Source organism: Chelonus insularis, unplaced genomic scaffold, assembly GCF_013357705.1.
Source record: "Chelonus insularis isolate UGA/USDA-ARS -01 unplaced genomic scaffold, ASM1335770v1 contig_12_pilon, whole genome shotgun sequence".
In the NCBI taxonomy this organism is placed as follows: Eukaryota; Metazoa; Arthropoda; class Insecta; order Hymenoptera; family Braconidae; genus Chelonus; species Chelonus insularis.
This window is the reverse complement of record NW_023276370.1, coordinates 528,862-539,667: the sequence shown is the minus strand read 5'-3', so window position 1 is coordinate 539,667 and position 10,806 is coordinate 528,862. Positions and strand designations below refer to the sequence as shown.

At 31.8% G+C, this 10,806-nt stretch overlaps 1 protein-coding gene and 1 long non-coding RNA gene across 2 annotated transcripts; both read right to left on the bottom strand.

The window, feature by feature from the left end:
• Positions 1–7,529: 7,529 nt before the first annotated feature.
• Positions 7,530–8,095, bottom strand: LOC118070116 (uncharacterized). The gene is made up of 3 exons (XR_004690723.1): positions 7,895–8,095; positions 7,683–7,839; positions 7,530–7,605 (listed from the first exon to the last, which is right to left on the bottom strand). It is a non-coding gene; the product is annotated as an uncharacterized lncRNA (long non-coding RNA).
• Positions 8,096–8,117: 22 nt separating this feature from the next.
• Positions 8,118–9,782, bottom strand: LOC118070107 (sentrin-specific protease 1-like). The gene is made up of 8 exons (XM_035088534.1): positions 9,647–9,782; positions 9,453–9,572; positions 9,276–9,380; positions 8,954–9,079; positions 8,734–8,871; positions 8,574–8,660; positions 8,305–8,502; positions 8,118–8,239 (listed from the first exon to the last, which is right to left on the bottom strand). The coding sequence occupies exons 1-7, from the start codon at positions 9,752–9,754 to the stop codon at positions 8,308–8,310; spliced, it is 879 nt and encodes a 292-aa protein (XP_034944425.1). The 5' UTR covers positions 9,755–9,782; the 3' UTR covers positions 8,118–8,239; positions 8,305–8,307.
• Between the last annotated feature and the right edge of the window lie 1,024 nt (positions 9,783–10,806).

Sequence of the window (10,806 nt, the reverse complement as noted above, 5' to 3'; positions counted from 1 at the left end):
AATGCCACCATTCGAAGCATCAGTATCAAGAATAAAAGGATAATTTGGATCAGGATAACCCAAAATTGGAGTAGAAGTCAAAATTTGTTTCAATTTTTGAAACGTTTGAAAAGCTAAATCATCCCAAATAAAATCTTTCTTTTCCTGACTGATAAGATATAAAGGTTTTGCAATAGTAGCAAAATCTTTGACGAATTTCCTATAATAAGAACAAAGACCTAGAAAACTCCTAAATTCAGATTTATTTTTAGAAACAGGCCGATTAATAATAGCAGAAATTTTATCTGGAGAACTTTTCAGTCCTTCACCATAAACTACATGTCCAAGGAAAATAACTTCTTTTTGGAAAAAAAAAGTTATTTGCACTTTCCTAAATCAAAAGAATATTTCGCACAAATATCAATATTCTACAATAAAAGTTCTTCAAAACGGAATTTATCATTGACATCCAAAAATTTTGAAGATCTTTCAAACAAATCTGAAACAAATTCTGGAAGTTTATTTAAAGAAGAACTAAATTTATTAATTGAAACAACTTTATTACTATCTGAAAATTTTTTATCAAGAAGATCTTTGAAATCAGTAAATAAACCAGACTCTACAGTCTCGATAAAATCTAAATCAAATTTATCACGTGAAACTGTAAAAATTGAATAAGAAATAGAAGAATTATTCGAAACAGTTACCATTCCTTTAAACAAAGAAGAATTAACAACCGTAATATCAGCAGCAGTATCAACTGTCATAATACATTTTTTACCATTAACTTCTCCTCTAAGTAAAAAATTCGGTCTAGAACCAAAAGAATAAGAAAAATCAATTGAATTAATTTTTTGTTTTGACGAAATTTTTTTTTTGGATGAACCTTCACCAGTAGACTCATTAGAATTATGAATACTTGATAAACTAGTTTGAACAGCTTGAAGAACTTGACAATTCTTCTTAGAATGTCCTTTTTCACCACAAATCCAACATTGGAAAATTCGCGAAGAATTTTGATTTTGAGATTTTGACCTAAAATTTCCTTTAAACGAATTATTTTTATCATCTTTTTTAAAATTATTTCTAAAATTATTATTTTTATTGAAATTATTGACGCTCTGCCAGCAATACTCAGAGGTGTTTACCTATTGATTAAAATCCATTCAATCCATTGGTTTCTTTCAGAAATCATTCTGTTTTTTTCTTTAAATAATACCAAATCGTATCGTGGAATAATGGGACGAAGAAATAAATTCTCAGTTGCATTCTACCTGCCATATCTTGATAAATAATAATTATTCTTTTTCTGCTGTGAAATATTGGCTGAGAAGCGAAACTAATTAACGATCAACTCGGATAGATGAGGCTTAAGTCATGTCTTCATGTTTGTGAATAGTACAGTAAGTAGCGTACTGGACTGTGGACCCTAGAATGCCGGGATCGAATCTTACTTCTAACAGGATATTTTCAGACAACGTTATTAATAAATAAAATATTGTAAAATATTTGTATGTCGCCATCTAATGACTATTAGACTAACGACAGTTTGTTAGTTAACGACGATTGCTTGACGATTAGATTGTTTATAGCAACGAGGGGAGAGTTTATCTCCAGTTTTTGACTGTGACTTGAGTTGACCGCACGGATTCTTTCTTTTAATGAATTGCTGTCAATCATTAATAAACATTTTTCTTTATTTATTAATTTTCCGAAGTTGTTATTGAGTCTTATTTTACATTGGTGTCAGAAGTGGAATTTTTTTTGTTATATTAACCATGTTGAACATTTACTGATTATTAAATCCAAAATTGTTAGTTCTAACAATGGAAATTCAAGCAAAAAAGAATTTAAACTAAATAATACATTAACATCAAGTCATTAGTAATTCGTTTTTTACAGACCGAGTAATCAATTCAAATTTCATTTCAAACTTTTTTTTTTCTTCAATATGTATTTCTTTACATTATTGAACTTCTAGTACAATTGATAAAGGGGAAATCTGCTGAGGGTGCCAGGCCTCTGAAAGATGATCTTTTGCTACGGGAAAATACCTTGCTACTCATTATTATCCAATCTACTAATTCATTTTCTTCCTTGCTAGTCGAATAAGTTTCAGATCCTGGTTTTTTATCTGAAGAATATTTTCCATTGATTCTTAAATGTAAAGTTACATAAGGTACATTGAATGTCTCGCTTGCTGCTGATATCAGTCCTCTTCTTTGGACATAATTGGTTGCCTTTTCCATATTACTCCAATCATAAACTTTTTTCTTTTTTTAATCTATACAAACGATTAGCTAATATATGATATCTATTCATAATAATTTTAAACATGAGTAAAATATGCATCAATAGTTCAATTACACAAGTCATCAAAGAGAGATTACACACTAATACATGATTAGTGTTACTAATATTATACAGAAATATATCAATATACATTACATAATAAACTTTATTTTCGATAGCCATAATGGTTTATTACAACTAACTGGAATAAAAAATTATCTATTTACTTACATCAATCAAAAAAAAAGCAATCGCTGTAAGAGTGATGTTTAACAATTTGAGCTAAAAATGTTGTCTTAGTCTAGTAGCCGTAAATTTGGACCCTATGCTTTCGTGCATCAATTATAAAATGAGAATAAACATTTTTTGGTTACATATTCTTGTAGAGGATGATGAGGAGAGTATTTATGCAAATTTTTATTACTCGGAAATAATAATTAATATTGTTTATCAAGTATCAAAGTTTGGTAAATTGCGTTTTCCACCTTTCACCGCTTACGTATCGATTTTTTGTAGAGAATCGAATTCTCTACAAAAAAAGTCGGTGAGGGCACCTGTCTATCGTGGACAGGTAAAAATGTACAGTGCTGCAAAGGTGCGCTGAAAATCGAGCATTTTGGGCGATCTGGCAGAATATGCCGTTGAGCGCCTTTTTAATATTTCCAACATCTTAAAAAATCTGAAAAAAATTCTGGAATATTCAGAATCGTTTTCTGAATATGTTCCAATTAGAATTGAAGAAAAAAAATGAATTTTTCGATTTTTCATAGTATCTGAAGCGTCTTTTTCTTTTAAATTTTTTTCGTGAACTTTGCACCCTTATATTTTTTTAGTTTATGGGCACATTTTATAGCCGATTTAGGAGCAGGTAGGATTTTTCCCTATTTGTTATAGATAAATTTTATAGACAAATGCGTAATTTTTAATTATTCATATTTTTTTTTAATCCAATTTGTAGGTTTTTTATAACAAATTATCAATAGAATGTTGGATTTATTAAAAATTCATTTGTAGAATGTTAATTTTTAATTGTTCATAAGAACAAAAGTTCCAATAACAATTATGGTTATTGGAAAATTTATTTTCTAATGATGAACGATGCTCTTTTGAATGATACATACGAAAAAATTATAAAATTTTTTTTAAATTGATTTTTAAACAATTTTATTGTTATTAACAATTTTTTTTTCTTCATATATTTTTTTCAGTTACTCCATTATTATTGCAAACTAGCAGTCACTTATTTATTTTCTTAAAATTTTTTTACAATTATTAGTAATTATAAAATATTTTTTTACATTTCTTTCATTTTTTCGAATTTGTAAATTATTTTCTGTAGTTTTCTATGAAAAAATTAATTCTACACACTTTCTCGTGCGATTTGGTACATTATACGTCTTTTTTCAACAATTTTTACTCGATCTAAAGTATTTTATAGTTTTTCAAATATTTAATTCTACACGTTGCAGCAGTCATCGCTCACGTAACCTTCCGCACTAGAAGTCCCCGCACCTTTACAATTGAAACGTCATTCGATTCTCTACAAAAAAAAGTTAACTTTTTTTTTATATCTCTTACCGTTCTCGCTACGTAAGCGCACTGAGAAAAAAGATATTTTGAGTCAAATGAATTTCTGTTTTCCCAACTGCGCGGCGGAGTTGGATACGGCGAAGCCCGTATAGGCGTTTACTCAATTCCCTCGCGCAGTTGGTTTAAAAGGAGCTGCATAGTTATTCTGATTCCGACAGGCTTGTGTGAATCAGAATGCTATAGACTCAAATTCTATCTTGTCAACTCCGCGTGGAGTTGTAAAAATTTCATAAATTTTTCTCAGTGCGGTGAAAGGTGGAAAAACGCAATTCACCAAACTTTGATACTTGATAAACAATATTAGTTATTATTTCCGAGTAATAAAAATTTGCACGAATACTCTCCTCATCATTTTTCACAAGAATATGTAACCAAAAAATGTTTATCCTTATTCTATAATTAATGCACAATAAATTCACACGGCTACGACTACTGTCAGGACAGTGTTAATGTCCGTATTCCAATCTCTTTAAATTGCCTTTTGAAGAAAAATGTTTAAACAAAATTTTTCAATAATACTAATATTAAATATTTATTGATTATAAATTTATTTAGATTTTTATATTCAATCTATTTTTAAAATAGAACTGTACAATTATTTTCCAACCGATCAATAATTGGGTGCCTATCGATAACTGAATCTATCGCCTTATGTGTACTGAAAAAAAGCTACTATACGCTCGGAAATAAGCGATTTAAATAGTTAATAATTGGACCAAAGGAAATCTTCTACTTTACAATTAGATTATTTAGAATATTCATTCATTTACAACCTTATTTTGCACCTTCACATTTTACGGTATTCTAACTGAAAAACATCTTAACCGTTCTGTTATGAAATGTCGTTATTCAAGTGAATTATAAAAAGCTAAAATATCAGAATATTATCAAGACTTTTGGCCTGGAGTAATTCTAAACAATGAAGATACATGTTAAGGACAAAACAGAGAAACTATCAAATGCATTCATACATTTTCTTGAACTTGAGAAAAATTAACACAAGGCCTTTATGTACACGATTTCTCAATGTTAAACATATCATTTAGCGGATGATATGAATACGAAATATCGTTGACGTAAAATTAAGATCAAGCGGAAAAACCAACTTGGTTGGTGAGTCATCCAGTTGTGTTAAGTTATAACGTCTGTTAACCAGTTATATTACTCCGCAACGTTTCTCCTCTTGTCGTTGAATCGCTGCGGGCTGAGCTCGGAATTTTCACAATTTAACCTTCGTCTACTTCATCAGCTACTTAATTAAGAAACACCTAATATTTACTGTTGAATCTGTCAGAAAGTATTTTATATGCAAAAATGCATGAAATTATCTTTCTCTTAGATGCATATATATTTGCATATATGCATATATATATTTGTTCATAATATACATAAAGAAACGATTATTATTGAAACTGAAATTTCATTAAAATTCAATTCAAATATGGAAAAACTTTTTGCTAGGTTTCATGAATATTAAAGTTCTCAGCCATTTAGCAGCTGAAATTGAAAGGATGTAAGTAACTTCATTTTAAAATAGATTATTGAAAGCTTAGTCGAGTATAATTATGATACTTTGAACCACTTCACTTATATAAAATCAAAATTCTTATCGGTTAAAGTTTTATTATGAAAATTTTATTTTAAAGTTGTACTGTTCAATAATTTATTGGGGAAAGTAATAACTAATAACAATTGAGTAGTAAAGAAATGCTATTTTGTTTAACATTATTCGAAGTATTGATTTAGGTATACAATGCCAACAGAATTTTAAAAAACATTCATAACTCGGTGTGAATTTTTCTTATGTAGAAATTATCTTAAAATATTGCTAGTAATTCAATTATAAATGTAAACGCGTGTGAAGTAGAAAAGAACGAATCATTGTATTCAGCTTATTTTTATTGTGGAAAAGCCGTTGGTAGCTGGAAGGAAACTGAAGGAGTACCATAAGCTGTGATAACCAGTCATTGGTTGTGGAGAAGATCAGAACTAGCTACACAGAAAGCCATTTACTGACACTGGTACAACATGAGAATATCACCAGTATGCTAGGCAATTAATCCTGCTGAACGATCTTACTAATTATATTGTTTAACGAGCGTAGTTGCGTCTCATAATTCGAATTGTAAAATTTATCAAATAGTTAACTCGAGGTGATCAAGAAACACTGTGGTGAGAAATTTTTGGCAGCAACGCGTTTGGCGGGCCACCTCTGAGAACCCTCTGGAGATTTGAGCGTTATTGTTCAAAATCAAGACACGAACACTTGAATTGAAGATTGAAAAAAAAAATGGCAATTAAAGAACATTTAATCTCGTCTCAATGTTATAAAAAGTATGAGAATTATAAAACACAAAATGTTTTTTTGTTTTGTGTTTTTTAATTTAGTATAGAAACAGCCATATCTATAGAAAAGTAATGTCAGTTCAAAATTATACCACGTTTAATTACTTACTTAAAATTGCTAAGACTAGAATTACAGATCATCATGTATGATAATAATTTAATACTACCAATTTCATTTAACTCTTAGTTCAATAAGTTTTTTTTAAATTTCGAGTACTGAGTTTGATTGCTCACGTTCAAAAAATTTCCCGCAAACAGTTGAATTGAGCAATATGTTCGCTTGTGTCACTCAGTTAACTTCACTCTGATCCGCATTTTTGACAGTTGTAGGTGTCGTGATGATCGTCAGTAGCGATAAACTTCATATGTACTGGCCCATTTTTATACATTTTTATTCACAACTTATACAGAATTGCGAATTTTCTCCACCTTTATTTCGATACTTAGAATCCAATTCTACACATTGGGTAACCGGATCGAGAATAATTACTGACTCACCCTGTATTTTATAGTTGTCCCGGAGAAAGAGTTTCCTTCGGGTTAATTCGGGTTAAATGAAAAGCGCATGCGCCGTACTATTTTACATATTACTACGCCGCGCGGTAAATACGAAACGCTGAATATTTTCACCGGTGCAACGTATTATGAACCAATGATTTTATTATGCAAATATTAATGAAAATAAAGGTTAATGATTAATAACTCCAATTGATCTATTTTAAATCATTTAATTTTATTTTTACATTATTTTAGGTAAAGCCAGCTTCTTACTTCTTAATTAACAAACATAACTTTGCTGTTGCATTGTTAAAGTAAAGTAAGGATTATTCTCATTTTTTTTCTTTTAAACTAACGCAAAAATTCGTTAGATTAACATAAACAGGCTACAGGTTCATTATCACGTATTAGAACAAATCCTCTTTTATAATTATTGCGCGTTTCTTGCAATATGGACATTAACAAGGCATGAGAGGATGTACAGATCTAATATGTGCTACAGCTAATTCTCGAAGGACAAATGATGTGATTGACAAACTCCACACCGGTATCTTGAAAAAGCACTTTGTTGGGTGCATACCTACATAAAAATAACAGTAATAATTTCAACTTAACAGGAAGTTTATAGAAAAAAGTCTAATAAATTAAAAAAAATAAATAAAATACCTTGTCACAAGTAGGACAAGTGAAAGATTGAGTATTATTCACGAAATATTCCCGCTTTATATCATTCGACCTTTCTTCTTCCATTAACAGTTCATCCGGCTCTTCAACACTTGCATGAGCAAAGGCGACATCCTCATCATGCAGTTGATATGAGACGTGAATATGAGAGAGCATTTTCCACAGCCATATTTCCTTGGACACAGTTGCAAATATTTCACAAGGCTTTCCTCACTTCTGCAAAAATAAAATAACTATTAAATAAAATGACTAGCGTTCTATTATTTATTGTAATTGAAAAAATTCATATTTACTTATAATAATAATTGCATGGCATCTGATTCAACTTCCTCCATTGAATATCCACTTCACTCAGTCCTTTATGATCAGTTTCTTTAGAGTTGATTTTATTATTATTATTATTATTATTATTATTATTATTATTATTACTATAATGGATTGATATTTAATCTGAAAATAATTCACGTAAATTAACCAATGTTTCAATGAAAGTGTTATACATTACCTTGACATTTTTCAATTAATGAACCAACGGTTACCAGACAAAACAGCTCTCATGTGTTTCCCTCAAAATAAAGACAATGAGGTGAAACAGCTACACAATATAAATCAGTTTGATAAGTCCATGGACGACCAGTCTGCATTTCAATGCACGTAAAGTCTTTTGTTGTTATACTTCGATTAAATTTAGTCAGGATAATCTGAAAATCGACAGACAGCTTTAATATACTATTCCAATATCAGCATTTCAGACAGATGTTATGTTTGAAAAAATACTTATCTTTTTTTTTATTTCTCCGATCACGACAGGGTCCAAGGTTGCAGCAGAAGAAGGTAGTCGATCCAATGCCTGGAAATAAAACATTTTTGATTACACGGTACTTAATTATTATCTTTTGCATGCATGATACTTACTGATTAGTTTTCTCTCCTGTAGTGTTTTGTGTTCGAAGGGAAGTGTAACACATTGGATATTATTTCATCCAATATTTGTCCTCGAATGTTATACATATCCTTCGCTGAAAAATTGAGTGGCTCGCCTCTTGAAATGTGCTCAGCATAAGCACAGACAAACACTCCACAATCATACCCATTAAATTGCCTTGGAATACCCTGAAAAGAACAAATTGACAATATTATGGAACGAATGAAAACAATAGATTCGGAATTAGTTTTTTACTTACCTTGGCGTGATGTAGGGTCCATAAAGTTCGATCGAGGGGCTTCTTTTCCACGGCCAGGTGCTCTTCGCACAGGTAATCCAGCAAAGCCTGTTGAAAATAATTTGCACAGATGGTTATTTTTTGTCGCAATAAATATATACAATTTTAATCAACTACTTACTTGGAGGCATGGATCATTTTTTCCATACTGGCTATCATAATAAATGATCGATTGATCTTCAAAGTTTACCACCGCCAAACACCAATGAGCACCCAGATGAATTGGTACCATCATCATTCGCATGGAGAATATTCGAACCTGTTGAAGAGCACAATGCATACCATAAGAATCAATTTCTGCAAAGAATGTTAAATGAGGTGTATAGTTTAATAATGCCTACCTTTTTAGTCCATGATTTTACAGATGTGTATCCTCCACGTACCAGCTGTTGAAAGAAGAAGGTGTTGCAGGCGTAAATTGACGGTGCTCCCCTTTCTGCAATCATCTCGAAGTAGACATTGATGATCTGAAACAAGTTAATACATAGTGAATAGATATAATGTAAAGGTAGTAACACCCCCAGTAGACATAAAGCAGATTAAGAAGCAGACTGCTGTAAGTCTGATATAGTTCTGCTCTGTTCTGTCAAAACTGCGTCAGATTTACGACAGTCTGCTGCTTAATCTGCTCTCTGTCTACTAGGGAAAATTCATATCACTTACCTGATCATTCAGCCATGTTGGAGGGTACAATGTTTTTAAATCCCTCACATATATCGATATTTTTACCTTTGTTTTGATTAGTGTGTCATCCGGGCCCAAACAGTCCTAAAATTTTTATTAATAATATAAGCTTAGCGTTTGTTGTAATGCAATAAAAGTAAAATAATGACGAAGTACCTTATAATCATCTAGCAGCGATGTTACTTTTGGCTCAGAGTTATCCACAACATAGCTTACAGCCATATTAAGTTCCTCTTGAGAGATTTGGGGCAAAGGAGGCGAAAGTGATTGATCACTCTGAAACAAATATAAAATGAAAACGTTAATAAGCATTTTACTATAACTCGAAACTGCAGTAAAATAAATCTTACCTTTTCTTGGTTGAAAGCCTCAAAAAGAGATCTTTTACATGAAGGGAGCCTTGGTAAGATTGACGATTGGCTATCAACTTTGGAGATTTCTTGACAAGGCACTTCCATCTCACGGAGCTCTGGCAAAAAATCTACTCCACTGACATTCAATAGGCCAATCTCTTCATCCGCTATGTCTTCCCATTCATCATCATCGTCATTTTCATCAGTGTCTACATCCATTGGTGTGATGCTTGTGTCATCGACTTCTTGTATGAGCTGAAAAAAGAAATTAGAGTAGTAAAAATAGGAAAAAGTCGGATACGACGAGATATAAATATACAAATATACATTTGGATCATCCAATTCACGAGCACAATCGTGTAAAATTTTCTCCTCCACCTTCTGACAGCATTTTCTCCAAATGCCGGCGTCGACCTGGTCCAGTGCCTCTTGCCAAATGTTCAACATGTTGGCCTCAGAAAAATCATTCCCTCGACCAACATGTTTGTCAAAATACCTTTTTGTTATCCCCCAAACCATCTCGATTGGGTTATAACAGCAATGGTATGGAGGCAGACGAAGTATTTTATGCTCAGTTTGGGCCACTATTTCGTCTATTTCATATTTTATATCCTCCTCATGAGCCTGGCACATGTGAAGGAGATCCTTACTCTTCTCGTCGATCCTAAAAGAAATGCTGCGTTCTTCAAGCCACTTCATGAGTTGGGCTTTCGTCCAGTTCGATGAAGGTTGTGGATTTACCTGAAAGAATGATGATGGCGCTTATTAAGTAACTTATTGAGATGAATATACATAAATTAATTCATGTTAAAACTGTGATACATACCATTTTACTATGATAGGCAGCATTGTCCATGATAATTAGAGATGGTTTCTTCAGGTTGGGAAGAAGTTGCGTGGAAAACCATTTCTTAAATAAAGCTGCATCCATATCTCCATGATAATCGTCTCCATCTTTTGGTTTCTTCTTTGTGTTCAGCAGTAGTGAAGCACCTGAAATAAACCCATTTTCACCACCTGCGTGACAAACCAAATATCTACTCCCTGTTGCAGCACTCTTGATGGAACAGCTCCGGAAATCTCCAGACTGCCAATCGCGAGTTTTTCCGGTTCCTCTCTGAAATGTCCAAGTTTCATCTAAGAAGACGACGTCTCGT